At 41.7% G+C, this 26,943-nt stretch overlaps 2 protein-coding genes across 3 annotated transcripts; both read right to left on the minus strand.

The window, feature by feature from the left end:
• Nucleotides 1-6: 6 nt before the first annotated feature.
• On the minus strand, nt 7-11,209 carry LOC111647192 (serine/threonine-protein kinase D3-like). Of its 2 annotated transcripts, none has more exons than XM_023396806.2 (19): nt 11,068-11,209; nt 10,461-10,638; nt 7,902-8,040; nt 6,810-6,941; nt 6,522-6,676; nt 6,224-6,419; nt 5,455-5,538; nt 4,614-4,761; nt 4,102-4,225; nt 3,225-3,302; nt 2,780-2,990; nt 2,534-2,559; nt 2,389-2,461; nt 1,847-1,953; nt 1,578-1,739; nt 1,159-1,257; nt 804-1,071; nt 373-458; nt 7-147 (listed from the first exon to the last, which is right to left on the minus strand). In XM_023396806.2, the coding sequence occupies exons 2-19, from the start codon at nt 10,614-10,616 to the stop codon at nt 10-12; spliced, it is 2,382 nt and encodes a 793-aa protein (XP_023252574.1). In that variant the 5' UTR covers nt 10,617-10,638; nt 11,068-11,209; the 3' UTR covers nt 7-9. The 2 variants fall into 2 exon arrangements, with proteins under 2 accessions (XP_023252574.1, XP_087027374.1); XM_087171248.1 differs by having other exon boundaries at nt 11,076-11,198.
• Nucleotides 11,210-11,436: 227 nt separating this feature from the next.
• On the minus strand, nt 11,437-25,398 carry klc2 (kinesin light chain 2). Its single transcript, XM_023396825.2, is given in 15 exon segments — nt 11,437-14,516; nt 14,878-14,935; nt 15,567-15,691; nt 16,009-16,161; nt 16,488-16,596; nt 17,195-17,262; nt 17,411-17,460; nt 18,089-18,188; nt 18,445-18,618; nt 18,827-19,016; nt 19,125-19,341; nt 22,309-22,383; nt 22,386-22,629; nt 22,767-23,012; nt 25,325-25,398. Coding segments are annotated over 14 exon segments (1,875 nt in total). The 5' UTR covers nt 22,995-23,012; nt 25,325-25,398; the 3' UTR covers nt 11,437-14,432.
• Nucleotides 25,399-26,943: the final 1,545 nt, after the last annotated feature.

Below are 26,943 nucleotides of genomic sequence, written 5' to 3' on the forward strand. Positions count from 1 at the left end.
GGTCGCGTGTCAGCTGAGGTGGGAGGGGAAATTCAGGCCTCTCTCCTGGGCGTAGCGTATCCAGCGCTCCTCGTCCCCTTTGTGTGTCAGATACCTGCAGCCCATCCTCTGCTCGAACTCCCTGAGGTCGCACCACAGCTCGAAGTCCTGCAGGGGAGACACAGAGGATGAAGGACAGCTGACATGATGGAAATGTTCTCGAGTCAGCGTCACGTCTAAAATAAAATGTTTGAATCCTAAAAGATATTTAACACATAATTCTCTAAATTTGTTTCAATTCTAATCAGTTTTTGTTCACTGCGTTCAGTAAATGAAACTGGGATGTTAAAGTAATATAAAATGAATATGCCCTCAGTGTGTCATGTATATGACCTGCAGCCAGGTGTGTCCCAGAGCTTTGCCCACGCTGAACCTCCTCCTCACCGACACCTGCAGCAGGTTATTGATGAGACTCACCGCTGGAGAGGGGGAGAGAGAGGGAGGGGGAGAGAGAGGGAGGGGGAGAGAGAGAGGGAGGGAGAGAGAGAGAGACACACACACACAGATAAAGAAGTTGTTTTAAAAGTGGTGCACTGGAGTCACCCAGTGGCCAACAGAAGAAAACAGGTGACCCTATATTTAAAACATGCAAAATATTTCAACCGGTTTGAATGATGAAGTCAAAACAAACATGGAGCGCAACGTTTTTAATGTTTCACTCACTGTTAACACATAATAATGCAACGAGGAGCTGGAACATGCTGATCAATGGAAAGAAAATGAATGATAGGAGGTTAAAAAATATGAATAAACAAAGTTGTTACCCTCCAGTGAGATGGAGGCCCAGGTTTGTCGCGGGTACATGAAGGCAGCGTTGGTGATCTGCTGCCTGATGTCCTCGTCCTCGTTGAAGGGGAACGTCCCGCTCAGGCTCACATACGTGATGACGCCCACAGACCACATGTCCAGAGAGCGGTTGTAGCCGCTGCTGCTGATCACCTCAGGCGCCAGGTAGGCCGGCGTCCCCACGACCGAGCGGCGGAACGACTTCTCGCCGATGATGCGGGCGAAGCCGAAGTCGCACAGCTTCACCTGCAGCACGGAGAGCAGAGGTGACTCAGGAAGATGCTGTGACAACTTGCTTCTGCTGGAATTTGAATAAAAATCATAAAGTCGCACCTGAGGAAAGGGGTCTGCAGAGGCCAGAAGGACATTCTCAGGTTTGAGGTCGCAGTGAGCGATATGTTTGAAGTGCAGATAGCGCAAAGCCTCAAGGATCTGCAGCAGACACAAGCAGGAGACGGTTCTTATCAGCCTCATGCAGGAGGAGCCTCAGAAAAACATTCCTGTTCTCATGGTGCTGGGTCTCTGGACTGAGGAACAGCTGTCAGCACTAAAAATTACTCCATTTATTTATTATTCAAATATTCGCAACTTTTGAAGGAGAATTTAAGTAAAATATATAAAACATAAAAATAAAACTCTTAATCTTCTATTAAACTTTTATTGTGAAGGAGTCAGTAAACTGTGAAGACATGGACTCATCCCATCCCTGTAATGAGTCCGGAGCGTTTACTCATCAGTGCTGGATCTGATACCTGCAGAACCAGGAAGCGAGTGTTGCGTTCAGGGAGTCGTCCTTTCTCACTGGACAGAATCATCTCCAGCATGTCTCCATGGAGCTTCTCCATGACGACAAAGACGTGCTCGACGGTCTCGAACATCCCCTCCAACAGAACCACACCGGGGTGCGACAGATTCTGGACAAAACACATACACACACACACACGCGCGCGCATTACGTGTTACAGAAAATAAAAACACTACAGAGCCAACACGCATACATGCAATGAAAATGTTTGTGTACCTGCAATATGGACACTTCGTTCCTCAGCTGTCTGTCTTGTTTGGTGGGGAAACGCGTCTTGTCGATGACTTTGATGGCGACTGGTCGACCCGACTTCCTGTGAGTACCTGAGGAGTGAGAAAACACTTTTTTATAAAACTTTAATCAATGAAAAAATGCCTCACTAAGATTAATCAACTCAGATACAACACTTTCGGTGCAGCTCTGCGGCCTGGGTTTCAATATTTTCTCATTCTAAACCAATCAGTTCTTCTGCATGAACACATTTTGGAGTCACTTTATTTCACAGCTTCATAATTCTCCGTTTCTTGGGACGTTTCCTAGAATGAATTTGGTTCTAATTAAAACTTCAATGAATTCATTTCTTCGTGTTCTTCATTAACTGGTGCTTATAGAGTCTTTTCATCAGTGCACAGGAAGTCAGATGAATATCCAAACAGTGTCAGACTGTCTAAAAGGAAGTAAACAATTCAACATGAATAAAGAAAGAAGATTTAATTAGAAAATCTGCCAAAAAAACAAGAGAGAAAAAATCAGCTCACCTCTGTACACCACTCCAAACTGTCCTGAACCCAGCACCTCGTCCGTAAAGATCTGGTACACCGAGCTGATGTCCTGAAACACAAAGTGTTGGGGTGTGACAAACTAGTCTTGGGGAAATTGAGGAGTGAACAAGTTGATGCTTACCCTGCTGTCTCTGTGTGAATGATCATCTGGAAACAGAAGAGGACAGATACGATCATACAGATGGAAGATAATAATAATAATTATTGTCTAACAAACACTTTATATGATTCATTGCTTGTTTGTTATTTAACCTTATTAAAAATATCTACATTTATTATGATTTTATTTGAGTTTATGTTCCATCATCCTCATCAAAACATAGTTGGTCATATAATCTCATTATGTTTGATGTTCTTCTCGTCTCACCGCGGTTGTCGTCGTGTCCCTCGCTGCTCTCCACGGGCATCAGACCCTGACGGATGGCGCTCTCCCAGGACGGCCCGTCCTCTCCTGCCACCACGCAGTACACCAGCGAGGCCGTCACCACCTCAAAGGAGTGAGCGCTGTCGCCCGGCAACAAGGGCGTGGAGAGCTGGGCAGGGCCTCGGACCTGCAGCACCTCGGACAGAGGGATCTCCTGCAGGAGGAAGAGCAATACTGTATGAGGCGATTAAACTAAAGGTGGTTAAACTATGGGTATTAGTTTAAAAAACACGTGTTTCCGCAAGTCAGACACCTCTGATGTGAACAAACCATTCTGACTCATTCTTATGTGATTCAGCTGGTGTCATTAAAGGTCAATCTCACTGTATAAAGCCACAGAAACATGACTCAACTACTGAATCGTTTGTTGCTAATGAAGATCTTTTACTTTGTAGTACTTGGTGCTGAGCTCGTTCTGGTACAGAGTGATGCTCTTCCTGTCCAAGATCCAGTAATGACGTTTCCTCTGGGAGAAGAAAAGACAGAAATAATTAATAATTCATCATATGTGTGGGAAGTTAATGACTTTGAATAAGTTAAGCATCAGAACAGACTTTCAAACTTCTTCTCAGTTAACTCAACATACTGGGTTGACTGAGTGTTTGTGGCTGGCTACGTTTGACCACTGGGCTCACATTCATATCTGTGTGTGTGTGTGTGTGTCAAATAATCTGCTTCAAAAGCTTCAAATAATGAGTTAGACATCGACTCAAAAACCACCAGGCGTCAGCAGCTGAGAAACACCTTTGTGGATCAGATTAAGTGTTTGGTGTGGCCTCATTACATCATTCAACAAAAATGTGACACCACTTGTAACAACACAAAAAATGGCTCCTACTGCATATTTAAACAAACATGTATTTTAGCTCCCAGATATGCAAACAAGGACAGAAAAAAGCAAAAAATTAATTAAATTTAAAAAATTGAAAGAGGGATAATAAATAAAGACGTGTATGTGAGTATTTTATTTGATTTATTGTTGGGTTGGTCAGAGCTCATTTTCATCTGCAGTCTCCACAGGTCACAATCAAAAGGTTTAGACTCTAATGTCACACACACTAAAACGTCACAAGCACATTCACAGATCTTATACTATAGAGACGAGCTGGATGTAAAACAAATAGAAAGTCAGTGAATGTATTTTTTCCCCTATAAAAGAGGATTTACCAACAGAATCACTAACAAAACAGCTGCAGCTCTTTATGTCAGAGAGAGCCTGAAAGACATTTGCACAGAGTTTTAGTTTTAGTAGAAGTGTTTCTCACCAGCGTGTCAGTGTTGGTGTGGTGCAGCAGCCACCCCTCTCTCAGGACTCCACCGGCTCTCCTCTTAGTGTGATGCACCGACTGGACGAGCCTCATCAGAGGGATGTTGCTGCTGAAACACGGACTGGTGGAGGGACGGAGGACACACGATGAGAGGAAGTGAAGAAAAAAGGATCGTTTTGAGACTCAAACTGAATTTGTCACTTTGCTTTTTTCACTATCAGAGCCGTTGTGTTTTGTCAAAGTACCTCCTGAACACCTCCAGGTGGCAGCGTGTCCCAAAAGCTCCCTGACCACAACCAGGTTTGTCATGCAGATGTGTGCAGTGAAAGATGTGCGTGTGTGTGCGTGTGTGTGTGTGTGTGTGCGTGTGTGCGCATGTTTAGGTGGTACATAACAACAGCTGCAAGTTATACTGAAACTCCCTGACAAGATCAGGGCATCACCACCACACACCGCAGTCACCTCTCAGATGGGATGACATCATCAGTATGAACTAACAGCCCTCTAACCTGATTGGCTCGACCTCCCTGAACTCTGCCGGCGAGTCACCGTCAGTGGACATCTCGTCGTCAGAGAGATCTAGTGTTGTTATACTGGTGAGCTCTGAGTCATTGTCGTCTGGGTCTGGTGGGCAGCTGTGACCAGCTGCTGTGGATTCTGGGAACACATTATGACATCATGGGCACAAAAATATGAGTCATGTGACTGATCATAACCTTCACATAATGTTTTTAAATTCGGAAAAATAGACTGAAATTTCTTAAATTGCTTGGTTTGGTTCAACCAACAGTCCAAACCCTGAAAATATTCACTTTAAAGTCAGAGAAAAGTACAAAATTTGAACATTTCAGAAACTGAAATGAAAACATGTTTTACATTTTTTCTTGATCTATGAGTTAAATTAATCAAATAATCTGAATTGATGTTAATTAGCTATAAAAGAGGTTGTTTTAATGGCTCATATTTCTTGCTTTTCCTGATATTATTATTTAAAGAACAGACAAATTCATACCCTGAGATTTTTGTCATTAGTATAAATATACAAATGCAGTTACACGGTATATTATAGGATCTTAAATCATAATCCTGGTTTCCTCAACAGGCTTTGATCACGATCATGCCACTAATCATCATCACTGTCTGGACACATGCGATGTTTCTGGGAGTTTAAAATCAGGCCAAGTCCTGAATCTATCAAATATCCTTAAGGAGGGTGAATCAGCTTTGACTCATCACAGCGTAATGAGAAGATCAGAGCGGGGGCCTGTTCAAAGAACCATGATCTAACAGAGTGACTGTCAGGCCCGGAATAGGAAGTGGAAACGAGGACCTCCAGGGATCGCTGCTCACCTTCGCCGTTGACGCCTCTCCTCTCTCCCGGACAGTCTCTGGGGACTAAAGGCTCGCAGCGCCGGTGGCAGTTAAACCTGCAGTCTGAGGATGAAGAGAGGATGAAGAGAGGATGAAGAGAGGAGAGGTGGCCGGTTCAAACTCTGACAGAAAAAGAAAGCTGCTCAGCCACAACATGAGGGCGACTCTCATATGTGTAAAAAATTGAAAATGACAATGCGAGAATTTAACTTTTAAATGTGATTTAAAGTTTACTTTCCTCCATTCAAATGATTACAGATCTAGTTCGGTCCAGAGTTGAAGCTCTTTGACTCATCAAAGTCGAGGTTTTGTTGAGACACATCATCTAAAACTGGCCTCAGTGGAGGAACATGTTTAATATGTAATAACATCCACCCAGGAAACCACTGCTGCACGAGTTTGTGCTAACCATACACAAACCATACACGTTTAATCTAAACGTGAGAATGTTATCACTGCATCACAAACGTTAGAGCAATAGATACTTGGACATGGTTTTGAATCTTCCTGCAGAAAATGAAAACTCTTTTCCTCCAGGTACAAACAACATCAAGACACAGATTTTGACTCATGTACTGCGAGAGGCCTCTTCAGTCTTGGCGTCAGAGGCTCTGAGGCTCTGTTCATCAGCAGAGCCGATGAAAGCCTCTTGACAAAATGTAGCTCACAAAACTGCAAAAGAAAAAGCTTCTGCAGTCTCAATCATTGGACGAGACAATCCTCTAGAAAAGTTTCTCAGGCGTCTCACCTGAGCACTGCAGCCCCTGTCTGAAGAGCCCTTTGAGCAGCCGGTGGCAGTACTGGCACACGGTGGGTTTGGTGTAGCTGTGGATGTGGAAGGTGTGAGGGACCTGAGCCCTGCTCTTGTCCCCACACCCGACACCCATCCACACCGGAGGCTCTGCCCAGGACGGAGGCCTGGATGAGGGCTTGGACATGCTGATCTGGTGAGGGACAGGACAGTGGAAGTCATTGGTGAAGATCATCAAAAACAATGTGTGAACTTTGTAAACCCTTTTAAAAATAAACTGCGGCTACTTCCTCACCTCCTCCAGACTGCCTCCCGCCTGATTAGAGAGGGAGTGCACGCGGGGTCGTCGGGGAGGAAACAGGGAGAGGCTGGTGCTGACCTGACGCCGCGCTCGACTACAGTCGTTGGGCAACTGGAAGGCGCAACGTTTATGGAAGTCCAATCCACACCCTGGAGAGAGGCAGAGGTGGACAAGCCACTCGTGGTTCGGTGAAAGCGTTTGACCAATGAATAAAATCTCTCACCCGCCCGCTGGCTAACGACACTGACTGAGGTAAATAACGAGTAGCGTGAGCAGCTTTACCGTCACATTTTAACCCCTGTCGAACGAGGCCCCACAGCATTTCTCCACAGTGGTGACAGAAAGTGGGAGTCCGGTACGAGTAGACCAGCAGGGAGTGTGGACGGATCCTCATCTCGGTCACCGAGGCTGATACTGAGTCAGATCAACAAGAAGAGACGGATTGAAATCTGAAATATATTCACACTGACACTGTTTGGCAAGAATGAATACTGAGCTTTTAGGACGGTGCTCGACACCTGTGTTTTATAACCATCATCTTGCATGCAGGGGTCAAAGCTTAGCAGAGTGGTGGGTGCACAGGTCCACATCTGTCTCATCTCATCTGTTTGTTTTCTGTCTGATCGACTTCTCACATCTTTTTTTTTTTTTTTTTACTTGTTGCACCCTGTTGATTTTGTAATTAATAGTTTGAAAGAAGAGCACCACGTGGAATAAAATATAAATTACTAATAAAACATAAACATAATTAAAAAAAAGTTAACATATTTACATTCCTGTGAAATACATAATATTATAATTTCCAGCTGTTCCTGATGTTGTCATCAATCAAAATTACCTGTAAGTAGAAGTGAGATTCAAGTGCCTGAATTTAAAATGAAGCTTTTGACAGTGTTGCTTCTTTAAGGGCCAGTTTTGCAGCAGATTTGTATTTCATGAAGTGAAGTGCAGCCAGAGGCGTAAGAAAATAAGGTTTACCTGCCAAAACAAGCTTCACAGGGACATTCAGTAACTTTGTGATGTGTGCCGGCATAAAGAAGCACTGACTGATAACTGAACAGCCTGTGTGGCTCTGAGGAGGATGGAATTGAAATACTTGAAAACAAATTACCTTTAATTTGAAAAATGATGGCTTCTCCCAGTATTTATGAAAATATCCCTCCAAAATAAGACACATTTCTCCTAAATAAGCTGTTGTAACAAAACTATGGATAGCATGAAAGTCCAAAACATCTGTGATTTGGAAATGTGCAGTGTTGAATGAATGAATTAACTGTGAATCAGCCAATAAAAAAAGGGACAATGGGATAAAGAGCCAATAGATTACTGATAGTAAATCCACAGTAAGTTTTTTTTCTCCTGTTGACTTCTGACCTGCGATGATGACCTCGATGAGGTCTCCATCCTGCAGCTCGTCGCGGTCTGTCAGGCGCTGCAGCATCTGCTCAGAGGCGGGCTGATGTCTGAACAGCAGAATCTTCTCCCCGACGCCGACCACGCTGCAGTCTGGAGCCTGAACACACACAGAGACTCGGGTTGAGATAAGCTGAATTTAAAACATCACTACTTATTCTCACTTTTCCAGCATCATCATTTCTCTATTTATACTTATTTAAAATAGAGCATCAATAGCTGAAAAGACAAAGAGGCTGTTGGTTTGTATCCTGGACGAAAAAAGAAGAAACAAAACGCGGGAAAATACATGAGGAAATGAACAAGGCTTTAAACCTCCACTGCACATGTTCCAAAATATGTAACTGTTCAATGTGGAAAAAGAGGGAGCGTAAATATTTAGCCAGTGTTGCCTGGTCAGAGAGCAAGAGATGGAGTTGGAGCAACCTGGAGAAAAAGCTCAACATGTCGAGAAAATCTGCAACGATTCTGTAAACAAGCTACAACCATCACAAAGCACGACCTAGTTACAGTTTCCACAAGACAGAAATAAGTGCTTGCAAGATAAAGAGATCAAACATGATACAATCTGAAACGCTGAACACAGTCACGTCCGTCTGTCACTAATGATTTGCCCTTTTCACATCTGCAGGGGTGCAAGGTGGCAAAATAGATATGCAGCACGTTTGAGAAACGGTCCCGAACATACAGTTGGGTGATGTGCCGCAGGTCAGCTGTGGTTCAACACACGACGTGACTGTGAACAAAGGAGTGAGGAGGCAGAAAAAGAATCAGTGCTCTGCTCAGTCAGTAACATCATCAGCTGGGTCTGATGTCGTTCAGCGATTTTTATCATCTATAAATCTTGAGTGAGAAGTTTCACAGCCAGCTGAGTGTTAAATCTATCGTCCTCTATGTAACACTTCCTTCTACCTGGACATACAAGCTGTGACAAGCAAGAGGAATGTAATGGGATCTAGGTCTCTGCCCAGGTAGAAGTATTAAAGTCTATATCATAAAGTTATACAACATTAGGCATCAATATTGGAGATACAAGGTTTCCACCCAGCAGTGACGCATATACACAGTATGTGATATATCTGCAGTAGTGCGCTCGTGTTGTTGGGTTTGTTGTATACAGTGCACACACACATTCTTCAGACTGCGCTGACCTGCTGCCTGGAAACAACAGATCAAAGCTGAAAGGAAGGTTGGTGTGTGCGAAGGGGCAGAGTGTGTGTGTGTGTGTGTGTGTGTGTGTGTGTGTGTGTGTGTGTGCGTGCTTGAAATGGAGGGGGAGAGGCTGTGGTCGGAAAATTTGCTGCGCTCTTGTCGACCACACAGTCCCTATAACAGAGGCAGTGTGAAGACCAGACCTGCACACACTGACAGAGTCACCAACACCTGCAATTCATGACCATCCTTATCTGACCTCAACTACAGTTTCAGTGCAGCATTCAAATTACTGGTTGTAGATTCAAATGCTGCTCTGACAGACCGATAGTTACTCTGTCAGTCCTGTTTTCTCTTCACCATGTTAGAAAGTTTGAACTGGTTGTATCGCTCAAACTACAAAACACTGCACTTCTCCAGATCTGGTTTACTGAGCTGACATCTAACCCGATTTAACAACGCAGGTTATATGAAATGCAGGTTAAATCAGATGTGTGTGTGTGTGTGTGTGTGTGTGTGTGTGTGTGTGTATAATCAGCCAAAACCACTACAACATCCTTCAAACACTGCATAATTCATCCATGCACAAACACTTAGGGGTTTCTCAAAGCCACACTATACATAGTAACCTACACAGTCCTCCTTCATGCGCGAGGTGACCTTTTCAAAATCTACCTTTTACTTCCTGACAGTTTTGACAAGCCTGAAAAACTCGAAACGTCACATGAAATATTTTCCAAGTGGGACTGTATTAGCAGGTTGTTTTTTTTTTTTTCTTGTTTACCATTTGTTATCACTGATAATGCTTTTGCAGCAAGTGCTGTGCCCAAGAACATCCCGATCGCCGTCATCACAACTTTCAACGGCAGATTTTTACCTGCAGCTGTGGGATTTGATCCAGACACATTCTTGTCAAAAGCAAAACTTGTGACTTGCTTGTTACCAACTCCAGCCATCTGTTGCAGATCCATTCAAGGAGATTAAAACAGGCAGCGAAACTAATTTCAAGACAAATCACTCAGCTGTTTTGTTAAAGCGACAACAAATTTAGTGTCAAACTTCCATAAAGAAGGGGGATAGTGGTCAAAACTGATGCAAAGATAACCTGACTTTTATTCTCGAATGAGGATTAAGCTCTAAAAATGCTGTATCCTAGAATTCCCATGATGCAACTCAACATCGTAATGAAATTTTAGTCTCAAGCTGAACTTTGTTTTTTTTTGGAAACGCTCTTCCAGTGCAACAGTAAAGCCTAAATACTAAACTAAACATCATGTGTAAAATGAGTGGGATGCCCCTTTAAGGCTCCTCTGAGGGTTCCTTGTCTAATGCCTAACACACTCACCACCAGCGAGATGTTTTGATTACCTTGCGCTCTATGACCTCTGCAGCCAGCCTCTTGGCATGGCGGTAGCTCAGGTTGCTGGCAGGGACTCGAACCACCTCCCTGAACAGGCCGAGCTGGAACTGGACTAGAGCCGGCACCGCGAGACTGGTGGGACTGGAGGGAGCCACTGCGGACATGGAGAGGAAACCTGTGGGAAAACTGTTCACACAAACAAAGATAGGAAAGAGCAGAAAATGTGATGAGCAGATTCTGGTTTGAGAGTTTTTGATTAAAAATAAACAAAAAGCTGCTGAGGTTCAATGTGGCATTTCAAAATAAAACACATTTTTGGTCACTGTGGAATGGTTGAGATCTTAAGTAATATTGAGGATATAAACATTTGTACATACATACATACAATATATATATTTACATATATGTTGTCCACCAACTGCTGTACCAGTTTCTTATTATTGGAATCACCAGCATGAATAGGTAAATGACTTAATCTTTTCATTAACAATGTTAAATAACAACCATTGTAGTATTATATTCAGGATATAAATAAGCTTCAGACAGACAACTTCCTGTTGCCACAATAAAAACACTTTAGTACCAGCTCAGTATACTTAAAGAGAGTAATCTTACTTTCTAACCCTGGTTCATTCAAGCTCCGATGTTTCACCTCAGTCGCAGAACAGTATCTCAACAAGGTTACAGCAGATCACTCTATCAGTGTGTCGCCCATTCTCCTCATCATTTCTGGTGAGTCTGGTTTCCTTTGTGTGGGGTTCAGCTGTCTATGAGACAGGAAGTTACAGAGAGACTCACATGTATGAAGGCTGTGACAGTGTACGGTTAACACCCCCAGCCATAGCTGTGAAAACGATCTCTCTTTCTCACACACTCACACTCACTTTGAAATGGTCAAACCCATTTCCGTTCACGTTCAAAGTCGCCTTTCAGTCATTTCTGACGTCAGATATGAAGATGAAAATGTAAGAAACACAGAATCGGTTTGAAAAGTGGAATTTGTTTTTATTGAACCTTTGATAAAATACACATCAGGTTGGCCCCTTCACAATAAGATCCATCATCAGCAATACAGCAGCTGAAATCAGGAGTCCCTGCACATATACATGACCTTCATACTCACAACATTTACCATCCATGGTTCTGAGCACATGTATTAATCTCCATAAATATTTGGACAAGTAGATCAGAGAGACAAGGATCTGATTAATCTTTGAAGCTTTGGATCAAACTCCTCCTGCGACAGAGTCAAGATAAATATTTACAACTGCAGCAGTTTTATTTTTCTCATCTATTTTTCTGAGCTAAATAGCGACTTAATGTTCATATATTTATGGAGCACTAACACTGTACCAACCCAGAGTGAATCAGTGACTGATTAATACCGTGACGTATTGATTAGTATTATGCTGTGTGTATTGCGGAGCACTGATGTTTCTAGAGCTTTTTTGGAGACCTTCAACTACAAATTAGTGTTCCACCAAGTTTTTTTACACAACTACATGGTGTTGAGATTGTGTATGTGATTAAAGGAATTTCCCATAATTCGTGTGTGTGTGTGTGTGTGTGTGTGTGTGTGTGTGTGTACGTGACATACAGTAAACATACATATAAAGGTTGTACACGAATAATTCTGTACATTATTTGCTGCGAACGAGACTTGAAGCACTTTTCCTCTCCCGATGTCTTTCCAATGCCCTTTCATTCATTTCTTTTTTTTTCTCTTAAACACCAACTTTTTCCACCTTTGATGCACTTACTTTATCTTTCTTTTCTTAATCACAATCCATAACCTGCGCCACCTTGCACATTCAGAAGCTGATAGAAGAATTAGCACTTTTTAGACTCAGCAATGTGACTGCACCAGAAGGTGATTTCAAGAAGAGTGACTCAGGTTTATTTAGGCACATGGCGATGGTGTGAATGCACCAACGTTGACAAAATGCCTTCATGACAAACCTGCAACTTCTCGTTTTTGAAATCACACTCAGTTCATCTTGAATTGACCCCTTTTTTTTTTTTTGACTTTCTCGAATTAGAAGATTTAGAACAAGGATCAAAGAAAGTTGCAAGAAAGAAAAAAGAAGCATTTTCTTGACGACCTGATCACGGCTGAGTCTGATGTCGACATGTACATTCTGTGGACAGTTTTCTTTGTATTGGTCTCATTTTGGTGGAGTTCATCTCCTAACAAAACAAAAATCCAGTGTAAACGCCGCCACACCCTACAATCCACATAAAACGTAACATTCAAATAATCAGTTTTCAGGACTTTCAACGTAAAAGCTCAGACTCAAAACGCTTCAGCACAAGATTCACTGAGGAAGTATGGTCTCCGGTCGTTTTTGTCAACTGATAAAATCCACCCAAGTCAGAATTAAAAACAACACTGAGGATTGTTCTGTAAAAAAAAAAAAAAGAAGAAAAAAAAAAGATACATAATCAACAACAGTAAATGAAGGAAAAAACAAAAAAAACGAAGAAGAAGAAGAATCCTCTTAACGAAAGTAAACATATTGTAGCTGAAGCTCCGCATCAGCTTTGAACATATTTTTAAATGAGGGTTGATTATGCCTCAAGTATCCTGCTGTAATGACTGTAAACAAATTATTTTTAACATTTCTTCCACATTTTCCTTCAATATCATTCAGACCTATGGCTGTTTCACTTTATTTGAAAATGAATCATTAGTGGGAGGAGAAGAAAGCATCGATTATAGTGTTTGATTAAACTTGAAATGATTGATTTATTTGTAAATTTACTTTCAAATGAACTTTTGCCCCCCCCCCCCCTATTTTCTTTTCCTGCCGACCGACCCCCGAATCAGCAAGAAAGTTCATTTGAAAAAACGCTGTTTTGGGCCCCAACATGGCTACTAGAGGATCCAGTGAAAAATCCTCCCTGTCTGCTCTGTAGATACCAACATGGCTGCTGGATATACAGGAGATATCCATGACTGTCATGCTCAAAGTGCTTTACAACAGTTTAGACTGAAACTTGATGGTCTGATAGCTTATTCTGAATGTCAGCAGATTTCAGTGATTTGAGGTACAAAATGATCAGTATTTTTGACCTTTTCATTGATATAATTAATTAAGTGCCCATTTCAATATTTCTTTTTATCTTTCCTTCTTTCACTCCTCTTTTTTCCCTTCTTCCTTTCCTTCTTTTCCAGTCTCCCCCCCTTCAGATAATGTAGTATTTTTTCCAACTGAGACTCTTTAACTCAAGAGTGTAAACAAAAAGAAAAACAAAAAAATCAATGTGCACTATATACAAAGAATGAAATAATTTAAAACTGTATATACATAAAAAAAACAAAAAAAAAAACAAGAAGGCAAAAAGTGAGGTTTAAATAATTAGTGCTGTTGTTTTTTGAAAATCCAAGACTGTATGTTGTATATTGCTTGTATGTTAAAATCTAAATCGGACTGTACCGTTTTTAACCGTCTCTGATATGCATTCGATGGGTGGTTAGCATCAGCAAAGACTTCATGCTACTGGTGAAATATACAAGAGTGCAAACACCTCTCTGAACTGAAACCTGGGTACATATAGCCTACCTAAGGTTGAATGTCTGCACATGAGAGTGTACGTTGAGCAAACGGACTCGTCACGATGTGGATACGATGCTTTGCTACGGTGCTATGAGTCTAAAACACGAGGCGGTCAGGTGCAGACGTTCCACGTTCTAGTAAGCAGCATGCTGATAAATGTGTGTCTAAATATTCTCTTTCTGATGGATGGCAGCGGTTTGTACAGTGAAGCGGCAACGGCAGCAGCGACTGTGTCTTACAGGATGATGTTTAGTGTGGTGAGGTTTTTTTTTTTCTCCAGTGTTCTTTAAAAATATGCTGCAGGTGCAAGTGTTTGATCTCTGCATTGAGCTTTAAGTGTGTTTGTTTGATCAAACCAAGCTGCAACCAGCCTCTCCGCGTCGGGCCGCTCTGTGCCTCCTCAGTCCCACTTCCTGTCGCTGTCTAGCCAATCAGGGAGCTGCGTCTGGATAGGTCCACGTTGCTGGCGCTCAGTCCCCTGCAGTCTGACAGTCCGGAGTTGGCGTCCTGAAAACAATCCAGTGCCTGTTAGTACTAAGATTTGGCAACACTGTCTATGTATTCTACATAGATTCCTCTGAGTCAGCGACTTTTTATTATCTCAGGCCGTTTCATGCCACTTTGAGCGACGCCACAAATCAACGAGCTTGACTGATCTATGACAGAACTGGATTTACAGGATTTAGCCCTAATGTGATTAAGCACCTGGATTTGTCAGGTATTTAATTTCCAGATACCAGATAACTGACATCCCTATTTAGCAATTAACATTTAAAGTTAAGTTTCACAGTTTAGTCATTAATATTATGCATTATATAAGATTTTAGAAAATGTGCGATGCAGTGCGTGCAGTCATGAGCAGGCATACCTGTGTGGTCTCCTCAGTGCTCTTGTTGAGGAAGTTGAGGGAGCTCGCTCTCTTCATTCTGAAACAAAATCAAACCATAAACTGACTAATGCAGATCAGTGCATGAGAAATAAAGACAAAGACTGCCTTTATTAAGTTGTACCATTAAATCCAACTCCCAAGTCTCTTTAAGAATGAAAAACGTTTGAGGGGGAAAAAGGCCAAACTGAAACAAACCGATTACAACATCTGTACAACCATAAAACACACTGCTGAAACTATAGCTACAATCTATTAATCAGCTGATTAGTCAAACAAACAAAAACTAAACCAGAAACAACTTTAATAATTTCACAGGTTCACAGGTTTCAGCTTCTTACATGTAAAGTTTGGTTGCTTTTTGTTTTCATTCTGATCATCTATATAAATTCCAGAGCTTTCAGATGCATTTCATGGCCTTCATCAACAGACAGAGAAGATCCAAGTAAGAGGAGCTTGTCATTTCCAAGGTCATACAGCTAGTTCCAAGGTCAAGGTCAACCAACTGCAAATTTAATATATTTGGGGTTTGTTGGTCAGACAAAAGAAGCCATTTGAAAATGTGACTTGGATTCTGGGAACTAATAACGATTGATGACATTAGTAAAAAAATGGAAATCATCAGTTGCAGTCCTACACCTGGTTCCTGACTATGATAATGGTGACCTTACCCTGGGTTGCGAGGTTCTTGAGGTCCGCTCCCCTGCAGCTTCTTCACCAGCATCTCGCTGCTCCTTCTCAGAGCATCACGGAGCTTCCCGAAGGAGCCGCTGCGACGCAGAGACCCGTTACCATCCTGAGGAAACAACAAAACATTTTACTGCAGGCGCTAAAGATGAAAGACTTCCTGTTGAGGCTCGGCAGACTGAGAGAGACTGAGCTTCGTTTCCACACTTTTGGTTTAATTACAGCTGAGAGCTGAGGAGCCCTGCTGAAGGGCATCTCAATATTAATGTCTAAAATAATCCTTACAAGTAATTTCATTAATACACCTTTCACAGCCTTGTGAGCAAGGTTATGTTGTCTTTGTGTCATGTTCTCCACTTGATGAATCAAGATGAACTCATTACTACTTTAATTAGTGTTAAAATTCATTAATATCTGTGAACTGACCCCGTTCCACTCAGCGGAGTCGTCGCCTTCGTTCTCCCCCCGCTGTCCCCCCGGTCCGTTGATTCCTTCCCTGCTTTGTCGTCTGTTGCTCCCTCCAGCTCCCACGTCCTTCAGCAGCTCCACCACTTTACTCTGGTTAATAGCATCGATTCCCTGAGAGAACACACACACACACACACACACACACGAACAGAGACAAAGAAACACAAAGATTAAGAGAGTGATTAAGAGGATTGAAAGAAAATACAGTCTTTATACAATAGCCCACACAGTGTGTCTATGATCTTAAGTTTTCTTTACTACAATGTACACATGAGCTTTGTGACTGAGCTTTAACATCAGTCTGACGTAGTTTATGTGCAAACAACTCACAGCTGTAATGACTAGAACTAATCAGGCTTCTTCACTGAAAGAGCTGCTGAAAAGAGCCCAGACGACTCATCTAACAGCAGTAACTCAGCTCGGTGTTGGTGTGGTACCTGTTTACGTGACTTGCTGGCGCACTCCTCCAGTGTTTCTGCTGCCTCCAGTTTGCCCTGGCGACGGTACAAAGCTCCCAGGCTTTTGAGGGTTGTGTTCACTGTGGGGCTTCAAAAGAAAAACAAAACAGCAAGACACATTATTTGTTTTTATTTTATTTTTAGATGTGTGTAACTAAATGTTTTATGTGAAAAAGAAAAACCTTGATTTTGTTTAAATTAGTTAATTAGTTATTCCTTGAGTCATAAGATGGTTTTAGGGCTTGCAGCAGTAAAACAGCACCTATCTGCAGAGCTTGTTCCTGTTATTAAAACTGGATACGGGCCAGTGTGCATTTTCTCAAGGCCAGATCAGTTTTATCAGTGTGGCTTTTACCATCATGTGGTCAAAACAGAGAATCCTGGGACAAACTGGAAGGAAATGGTCAATTTGTCGTATAGTGATGCTGTTTTTCTTTTAACTATCTTTAAAAAGGCATTAAGACTTGATGAACACCATCACTCACATATAATTGTATTGTATCTGTTGCTTGTATTTCTTTGTTAGTCTTTTCTTTCTTTAAATGATTCATCATTTCTAAAGATTTGTCAACAGAAAATAATATCTGGTTATTTTTTTACATAAATGCTTCATTTTTTGGTTTTATTTGCAAAAAGTTAGTAATTAATAGTTTAATATTTGAAGTGAAGTCAGTTGTGTGACTCACCTGTCCACCTTGCAGGCCTTATACCAGCTCCCATACTCTACATATGGTCCAGAGTCCTTGCGCTTACCCTGAGAGAGCGAGAGTGAGAGCGAGAATATTAAAAATGTCCCTGTTGTCATTTGTACAATCTGCTACTGTCCATCACTTATGTCACCGTCCAATCCATTATCTATAATGGGGAGTCTGCCAACCACTGGGAGGACCTGAGTAACTGACCTTGCTCTCTTCTCTCTCCTCTGCATGCATCCAGATCGGCTTGTTGTCATCTGCAAAATAAGGACAAAACAAACGTCACATAAACACTATTTGATACACAACAACAGCAAAAAAAGAAAAAGTGAGGAAAAGCATCAATAAATGAATTGGCCAGAAAATAACAAGGACTGATCTAAATTTCATAGTGACACCTCTCTGTCCACGTGACTTCATTTAAACACATGGCTTCCTCTCACCGAACTCATGTCACGGCCCTCTCTCGTTCAGGGCATGTGAGCACATAAGGGTTTGATAGGCTAAGCGGCAGCGGGAGGGAAACATCAACATTAAGCTGCTTCGCACGCTTCAATAGCACGAAATAATCCTGTGACCTGCTGAGGGCGCTGGGAGGGATCAGCGTGTGGCCAAATCTAAACCTGAATCCCAAAACACAGCAACTGTCAGACTGACAGACAAGCTCCTGGACATTTTTCACTCTGATCACATAATAAATTTATCAAACCATAAATCTCACAGTATGAATGTTTGTCTATCAATGGATTCAATTCTTTTTCCTTAATTTCTTGTACCGGCCTGTACCTGAAATACCCATCTGAGCCTGGTCCAGTACCTGCTCCTCTCTGCACAGCCCAGGAGCTTTAAGTGACTCACAGCAGTTTGATTGTTGGCTCTACTTACTATTGACAGATCCAAACTCTTTCTCGTGTGCCCTGGTCAGGATCTCTTTGTACAGAGTCTCGGCATCTTTGAACTTGCCCTGCTTCAGGTAGCACGTGGCCTGAGGAGAACACGGACAATGTTTAATCCATGTATCCAAAATGGACAAAATGTTCTACTCGTTAATCAAAATCATATTTAAATAAACATCATTAGGGTAGAGGACAGAAGAGGCAGGTTTTCTCATGAATGTAGGATTTAACATACAGAAAACTGAATGTATTGAATTAAAACAAGACAAAGCATCAGATTTAAGAGTTTGAAGACCTGCAGACAGAAACAATACCAAGTATCCAGTATCTTAATAATGTCCCCACCAGATTGTTTTTGGTCTTTGCCACGTTTGGGTCGTCGGCTCCCAGTTTGGACTCGTAGATATGCAGGGCTCGTCTGTAGTAGTACTCCACCTCGTCGTATTTGCCCTGGTTCTGACACAGCAGAGCCAAGTTGTTCAGCTGCTTGGCGACGTCTGGGTGGTATTGCCCCAGCACCTAGACCCAACAGGAAGACACATTTGAGAGATCTTTTTCTGTTTTCAGGTTTTGATGCATCTGCAAATTTTAAAAAAGGTATATGTTTGTGTCTTGATTCATTTCTATTTTGAGTGATGTTTTGTCAGTTTTTATACCCTGGTCCTGAAGATACAATATTTTACACAAGTCATTCTCTATATTCTGAGCTGATGGTGATGGTCTTTACCATCTGTCTGATATCCAGCGCTCTCTTGCAGAGGGGTTCAGCCTCCTTGTACTTGCCCCTCTTGCCGTACAGCACAGCCAGGTTATTGAGAGTTGCAGCCACAGCTGGATGATCCTTCCCCAGCGTCTTCTCTCTGATGGCCAGGGCGTCATTCAGGAGGTGGGCTGCTTCTTTGTACTTGTTCTGATCTCTGCAGGACGAAACAGAACAGCAGCACTTTTCTCAAAATCTGAATCATTTCACTTGAAAACCTCTGTAAATGTTTAGGTCATAACACAATCTCCACTTTGATCCTCACCTGTACACCAGGGCCAGGATGTTGAGCATGGTGGCCACGTCGGGGTGGTCGTGTCCAGACGTCTTCTCCAGGTCCTCCAGGGCTTGTTTGCACAGTGGCACAGCCACCTCGTACCTTCCCTGCGAGGCGTACTGGATCACCAGGTTGTGCAGAGTCCTGAGGCGTGCCGGGATCTCGTAGCCTCCCTGCTGGGCCGCCACCTCTCCGCTGCGCTGGGCTGGAGGACGGATGAGAGTGTACAAGGTCAAAACTGGAATTATATCCTTTACAGTTTCTTGTGATTGCTTACACACTGAAAGTGAATACTTAGACCAAAGCATCAAAACCTTAAACACAGGAACCAAAACTACAAACATATTTTCTACTTTTCCTTTTGTTCTCAATTCAACAGCACACACTTGCAAAAACACAAAACACTTTTTCTTACATTATACACTTTGTTCAAGACTTAAAACTGCAAAACACACCCGAAATGTGCAACACACACACTTAGAAACACTTTGACACAACAGAAATTGAACACCACTCAGCCTGAGCCTTATTGCTACATATAGACCTCAGGTGAGCTTTTGTGAGAACTTTGCAAACATGGAAGCAGTGAGAGCGAGAAGAGGAGGAAGAGGAGAGAAGAAGTGGAGGACGAGGACAAGAACAAAGAAGACCTGGCAATAGACAGACACATATTTCAGATGACAGTAATGCCACTTGACTATGACTATGTCATAAATCATGGCCTGACACTGAAATAAGGGTGTAAGCAATCGCAAAAAAACTGTAAGAGCAGTTTTACTGCATAGAAGAAGAACTCATCACTGGAAAGAATTCACATTTTGAGAACAGACACTAATGAGTTGTCTAAATTCTAGTTTGCAAATTAGGAAATTAACATGTTATGCTCATAAATTAATACATTTGAACATCATACTTGTTTTCACAAAACACATGAATCAGATACTCAAGAGTCAATGACGAAAATGAAGAAACTGCTTGAAAGTCCGTTTGACAGCAGGAACCGGAAAAGTTGAAGTATGAACCTTTTGTCACATTTTATTTCATCCAAATAATCAGAAAACTGTCACTTTCTAAAATGTCAAAACTTCACAGCCCCAGGAGACGTAATCAAATATATTCAGTTTAGAGTTAGATAACAGAGAAAAGCAGAAATACGTTTAAGAATCTGCTTTTATCGAAGTTGTTGCTGAAGAAAACCTAGCTAGCTGTTATCATGCTGTTTACCCTCTAAGATAAAAGTTATCTAAATAAAATCAAAGAGATCAATGATCGAATACAAACTCAATTCTCTGATGAACGGTTTGGATTATAGAATAAAAAACAAACAACCAAAATACTGTAATTGTTCATCACAATTTCCTAAAGCAAAAGATTATGCTCGCTTTCTGCAAACAGCAGAATCAAAACCAAAGATGTTCAGTTTAATGTCACATGAGACAAAGAAAAGCAGCATATTCTCACGTTTGAGGAGGTGGAACTTTGAAATGTTACAAATGATCAAAATTGATAAATTGCATACCAGATACAGGCAAGACAAGGTGTGGCACCCACCCAGAAGCACATGGTTACCCACTGAAATCCAGCTGTTTCTTGTAACAACTGCAACTCTGTATATCTCCTCTTATGTACTTCTCTAATTTTAGACCATTCCAGTCTTTTAAATATCCTTTTTTAAGCACTGTCATACCTCTTTTCTGTTCTCCTCCAGTCTGTTTGTTAGTTTTACCCCTCCCCCCGCTCACAGGTGTCTCTGATTTGACTCGTCACCTTCCTCTACTTTCAGGTTTTTATATTTTCCCTCCACTTCTTCCTCTCCGAACAAAAGGCGACATTATAAAGACAACACAATGTCACAATGAAGATTATATCAAAATTATAACAGAATAAGAGAGATCTTTGCGTCTACTACATATTTGAACATGTTATGGCTAAATGTGCAGTTGACATTACAAAGTGAACAAGCTTTATGAGTATTCAGCCATCAATAATTAAAGAGACCAAGAAACGAGTACAGCAGCACTTACTGTCTGGCTAATGTGGAGGAAAACTGAATGCACTGTATAAGTCACCTTCTTTTTTATCTGCAGTAGAAAAATCCATTTCCTGACTGAGCTTCTGTTTAGACAGTGACATTTTGCATTAACCAAACCACAACTTCTGCAATAAACAAATTCAGTATCCTATCTGGTAAACTGCAGGTTCACCACTTATATAAGGGCCTGATTGTATCAAAACTAAGGTTTGAAAATAGCTTGTGCCTCAGTGTTTAAATTACTCCTAAAGCTCAGGGTGAACATTTCTGTTACTGAAAGGCATGACTGTGTTGAGCTCTGAGTGGCTCACAGCAGATTCTGTTGCTGTGCATTCAGCCTGCTGCTGCCTTAGTTACCCTGCAGGTAATTGTGACACACACACACAGTATGGTTTTAACAACTTTAACCTCAATAAAAATATGACTTATTAAGGGACATGATCAAATTCAAGGTGTGACTTTCAGAGATTTCTACCCTCTGAAGAATTTTATGGCTGTAAACAAAAACTATTACCAAATGCTGGTTTGACCTTTTCATACAAACTCTCAGTTTTCCACAGTCCTTATTACTTCAATCCTAAACCGTGACTTCGCTTAAATCCCTGTATAATCAACTGTACCGGCTTTGGATGTATCATGATGCCGACACAATATCCAAGGTTCATACAGAGCAGAAATTTCTAATTCAAAATAAATGGGTACCCTCTCTTTTTTTAATGTGTATTCATATCTTCTGGGTCTACAACATACGACCTTTGATGCTTCAACATGAACACACCCGACTTGGCTCCTGGGTATTTATTATTACTGGGGAAAAAGGTCAGCCATGCAAAATGGCTGTGAGTACCCAGTGCATGACCAATCAACTCTTCTTCCTGTGGTCTACCACTGCTGGTCACTCTCCCCTAGTATCAGGCACCTGCTCCTGTAAACTGGGATGTGAATCCTTTGTAAGGAATTACTCTAATAAGGCTTCAGACTGGTTTAAGCAAAAAATGAAACTATTTCAAGTGTAGCTTCTCAAATATGAGGACTTCCTGCTTTTCATTGTCTTTTCTGACAGTAAATTGAATTGAACTGAATGTATATTGAGCAGGCATGTTGTCATCATCTCCCCGAGCACTGTTGCTGATGTCATACCTGGTCCCTGGTCATCGTCGTTGGGGAATAAGTCATCCAAACTGTCCTTTGAAGTGTCTCCTCCGCCACCCGCCTCTGGCTCTTCTCCTCCGAGGGTGACACGTCATCGTCAAACTTCTTGATCTGGTTCATGAACTCCAGGTGCTTCTTCTCTTCCTCCAGCTGGGCAACGCTCTGCTCGCTGCGCTGCAGCTTGTGCTGCGTTCCCGCCAGCTCGTCCCGCAGCCATTGGTTCTCCTGGCAGAGCCGACGCACCTGAGCGCGAAGCTTCTGCTTCTCCGACTCCACGGCGCTCAGGTGGCTGGACAGGGCAATGATCACCTGGGGAAAAGAGAAAGAACAAATAAAATTAGGGCTTTTACCAGCTGAAATTTTAACACATGACAATTTATTCTTCTTTGATTCTTTGTTTACTTAAGTAAATCCTAGACAACAAAAATTAGGGCTCAGTCTCTCACCTGTGCTTCTCCCAGGCCGAGCTCAATGGCCTCCAGACTCTTGCGGAGCAGCCCCGACTTTTCCTGGGCGATTGGTGGCTGGGTGCAATCAAGCAGTGAGTTGAGAAGCTGGGCGTGTTCCCCGCGCAGGGTCTCCAGGCCCTGCATGACGGCCTTAGTGTTGAGGACAATCTCATCCTGGCTCAGTCTCTCCAGGGCTTCTTCACGTGGGTACACCATGGTGGACATTGCCTGGTTTCATGCACGCTGTGGGGACGGGAAAGAAACCGAACACACAGATGAGATGTGGGAGTACTCCATCATCATTCCATTTTTTATTTATCAAGGGTATGGGAGGTGAATTTGCTGACTGTGTCTCATCCTCTCCCATCCTGTCTAGCTTGACATTCTCACAATTTACGTATGAGCTGCTCAGTGTAACCACATCCCTTATCTGCTGGCCACTGAGGTCAACAGGAGACAAAAGAAAAGAGCAGATGCGATATGAGAGAAGGAAAGAGAGGACATGGAGGATGAGAGAGAACATGAGTAAGAGACAATAAAAATGATGGAGGGAGTAAAAAGATATTCTGAGAGAAAGTGAAAAAGGAAAGAAAGTCAAGCAAAGGGCTAGAAGAAAATATAATAATGATTTATTCTCACGGGTTCCTTTATGATGGTAAAAATGAGTCACAAACTTGTCAAAACCAAGTAGTAAAAAATCTGTTGTTTCAATGTAAAACCCTCGGGGGAAGCATTTACATCCAATTTATCCCTGCTTGATGCGCTTCTTACTGTTTTATTACCCATTGGCACAAATAAGGAATCCTTCGCCCTACACACTTTAGTTCAGTATGTGGCAAAAACACCCTAAAGAGAAAATGACCTTAATGAAGTTGCTGCTGCAAAAAGTTTTCCACCAGATTCCCATTCCCATTTTATTATTGCACAAGGTGCCCCTTAGGTCTTTGGAAAGTGATAAGGTGTGAGTGTGTGTGAGTGTGAGTAATGTGTGTATAGTTAAAACCGATTCAGATTACTGCAAGAGGATTCATCCGAGCTTGACACTGACGCAGCAGCTGCCAGTGACCAGTAGAGCCAATTACAATGAGCCATTGTCACTCAACAGATCAGTCGTTCCAAGGAGACACTGATACAGAGCGAGGTGATGACAAGAAAATCAAACATCACAACAGCATCTGAACTAAAGTCTGACAGATACGTCTGCAAGGCCAATATTTTCAGCCAATTTAAGGTCATTACAGATTGAACTGTATAAGCTTATATGCTAATCAATAAGTAAACAACAATGCTAAAGGAATGCTTAAGCTAATTTTGAAAGATTGATGTCATTACATAGTTTCTCAACCAGAACGTTTATTTTTAACTGTTAACTTAATCCATACAAATATTAGTCACAATTTAAAAAGGACCCTAATCAAAAATGTTTGTTTCAGGTTGACCAATATATCATTATCAAACTATTTTTAAACTCTAGAATATCAATAAACACAATGAAGAAACGCATTCAAGCTGTATGGTGATATTTGGAAATCCAAAATCTCAACAATATCTAGAAAATTCCACATCATGAGATCAATACACATCTCTCAGCTGCAGACTGGTCTGAGAGGAGAGATCTAAAACAGTAACTGGTCATTTTTATCCTCAGCTTAAGGCCTGAGGGTCGAAATATTGAGCAGCTGTAATTGAAACCGTTGCAGCAGCAGCAGGACAGAGGAGCCAATTGTGCTACATCGTGACTTTCTCCCTTTTCCTGCTTTGATGATGGAGGCGCACCTGTTCTCCTCTACTCTCCTCCTCCCTCCCCTATCTCTCTCTCTCTCTCTCTCTCACTCACTCACCCCCCCCTCCCCTCCCATCCGCCTTATACACTGACTGCAATGCACCAATATTCACGCTTCCTTCAAATCCACCGCTTCCAAACGCAGAGAGGGAAAAGCTGTGAAACGTGGAAAAAAAAGTGGCACCTAAATGTTAATGTTATCCTGTATTCGTGCATCTTCAATGGGACTATTTTAAGCAACAAATACATAAATGAGCCGGTGGATGGTCGAGGCCTGTGGCCGGAAGGACGGGAGGCAACGTTTGGCTTGGCAACAGATCAATCAAGGTGACCGACAATGGAGAGGTCTGTTCAGAAAGCAAGAAGCTATAACTGATGATTCAGTAAATAATTGCCAATCACTGGAAAATGCGGTGAAATGTCAGGTTCCTACATGTAAGCTGTTTGTAAACAGTGCAGGCCCGAGCTCCAGGGTGTTACACAATACACACCGATGCACATAATATTAGTCGATTATACTCTGTTTACCGACGGCACAGATAACAACATAATAGAGAACATGTTAAAAGAGATGTTTCTTAAATGGCAACACAAGCAACTGCAGATGACACATTTGCGGACCTCGCGGAGGATGTAACGTTTGATTTGACAGCTTGCTAAAAAAATATACCGTTAAATTACCATCATACGCATTAAATCGCAGTCTTTCTTAACTACATAACTGCGACCTCTGCTGCTGTTCATATAAATATCATGTATCCAAATTTTTTACCTTCATCGAAGACAAGTGCGACGCTTTCTATCCCTCGAACAAAGCAGGACAATGTTGTGATGCTCCAGACAGACCAGAGGCAAGTCTACCAATAGAAAACAAACTGCTTCCGGATATACTTTTCAAAATAAAAGCTCATTTTTTAGCAAGCGCAACGCAGTGGGACGATTTAGGCTACCAAATACGACGGTTTAGGTTGTCAGTGTGTATAAGTAAAAGCACTCCCTTCGTCTCCAAAGCATGCAAAAGCAAAGCAATTGATGCTCTCATGCGTTGGTAATTAACGCCAGCCGTTAAATTAACGTTAGCCCTACTTTGAAGGAGGCTGAGTGCTAGGAACTACTTTGTTAGGTTACCCGTCTTCTTAATTTCACGCTTCTCACGTTATTTGGCTCGTATAAGACACACAGAAATAGCTCACACATCACTGAGTTTAGTTTAATGCGATTACAGTCCCAGCTGAGGTCTGTAATTTAGCTAACATCAGCCTTGGCAAGCTTCTTTTTACGGTCACCTTAACTTACCCAGACTGTCACTCGACAATGGAGGACTGCAAGAAAGCGCTTAAATGTGTCCAATGTTGTCCGTTACTGACTTGTAATCCTCACTAAAACTTTAGTTGAGCAAAAAAAAACAGCGATATAATCGTGGATGCGCTTCAAATGTGACAGCCGGGAGGCGAAAATGGCTGTTCTCCCAGATACCATAACCAAAGATGAGATAAAATATCAAGATGACTACCGTTTATCATTTTCTAGGCGGGGCGGGAAAATTATTTCGCGCATGCGCAAAACCGAAGTGCCGCTCCAAGTTAGTTACTGCTAGCATCTTCTGTAATTCTTTACATTTTATTGTAGCGTTTTTTGGTTTTTTTTGTGTTTCATCAGTCCTGAAAAACTGGAACGTTTTCCGTGAGATTTCTTCTTATAGTATAAGCTGTATTAATATTGAATATCTTGTCATTTTAACAAAGATAGAAATGCATAAGGTATTCAACCATCATTTGGTTTTGATTAAGAGGCTTTACGACCATTCAAAAGCATGTTAATGCAATGTTTTGACCAATCAAATGGCTTTTCACGAAACATGATGTAGGCGTAGTGATTTATCTTGCTTTGCTCGTCCTCTTTGTGTTAAGATGTCAGCAGAGGCCCCATTCAAAGACTGAGGGGAGCATAGAAGGCAATAGAGTAGTGTACCACTGACCTGCTTCACAAGTATCATGTGCACCATTTATGTACGCTGTCACTCACTGTTTATGTAACCTTCTAAAATGCAATATTAACCTGCATACTTTAATATGACCAATTTTAATCAAGAAAATATCTCTATATATGGTGTAGTATCAATGTATTATTTTGTCCTGCAGGATAAGTCAAAGCTCTGTAGGAATATCTGTGGACTGTGAACTTTTAATGCAAGTTCTGTAATCTTCTAACTCTCCTTGCAGCCCCATTAGTTTCATTACTGAGATTTGTTTGATCTTTACTTAGAAAACACTAACCGTTAAATTAGAATTATATATTGCAAGTGTACCACCATTTTAAGTAAGTATAAAAAAGCTATTACAAGCTACAAACGCACACAAAACATATATATCATTATTAAAAACAAGAGAC

Source organism: Seriola lalandi, unplaced genomic scaffold, assembly GCF_002814215.2.
Source record: "Seriola lalandi dorsalis isolate HSWRI2012SDOR001 ecotype SW California unplaced genomic scaffold, Sedor1 jcf7180002054983, whole genome shotgun sequence".
Classification (NCBI taxonomy): Eukaryota; Metazoa; Chordata; class Actinopteri; order Carangiformes; family Carangidae; genus Seriola; species Seriola lalandi.

Coding starts and splice junctions, on each gene's coding strand:
- LOC111647192 (XM_023396806.2), bottom strand. CDS start 10,616: ATGTCCGCAGTGGCTCCCTCCAGTCCCACCAGTCTCGCGGTGCCGGCT. Junction 4,226..4,613: donor AGGGAGGTCGAGCCAATCAG/GTTAGAGGGCTG, acceptor TCCCTCCACCAG/TCCGTGTTTCAGCAGCAACA. Junction 1,258..1,577: donor CTCGCTTCCTGGTTCTGCAG/GTATCAGATCCA, acceptor TGTCTGCTGCAG/ATCCTTGAGGCTTTGCGCTA.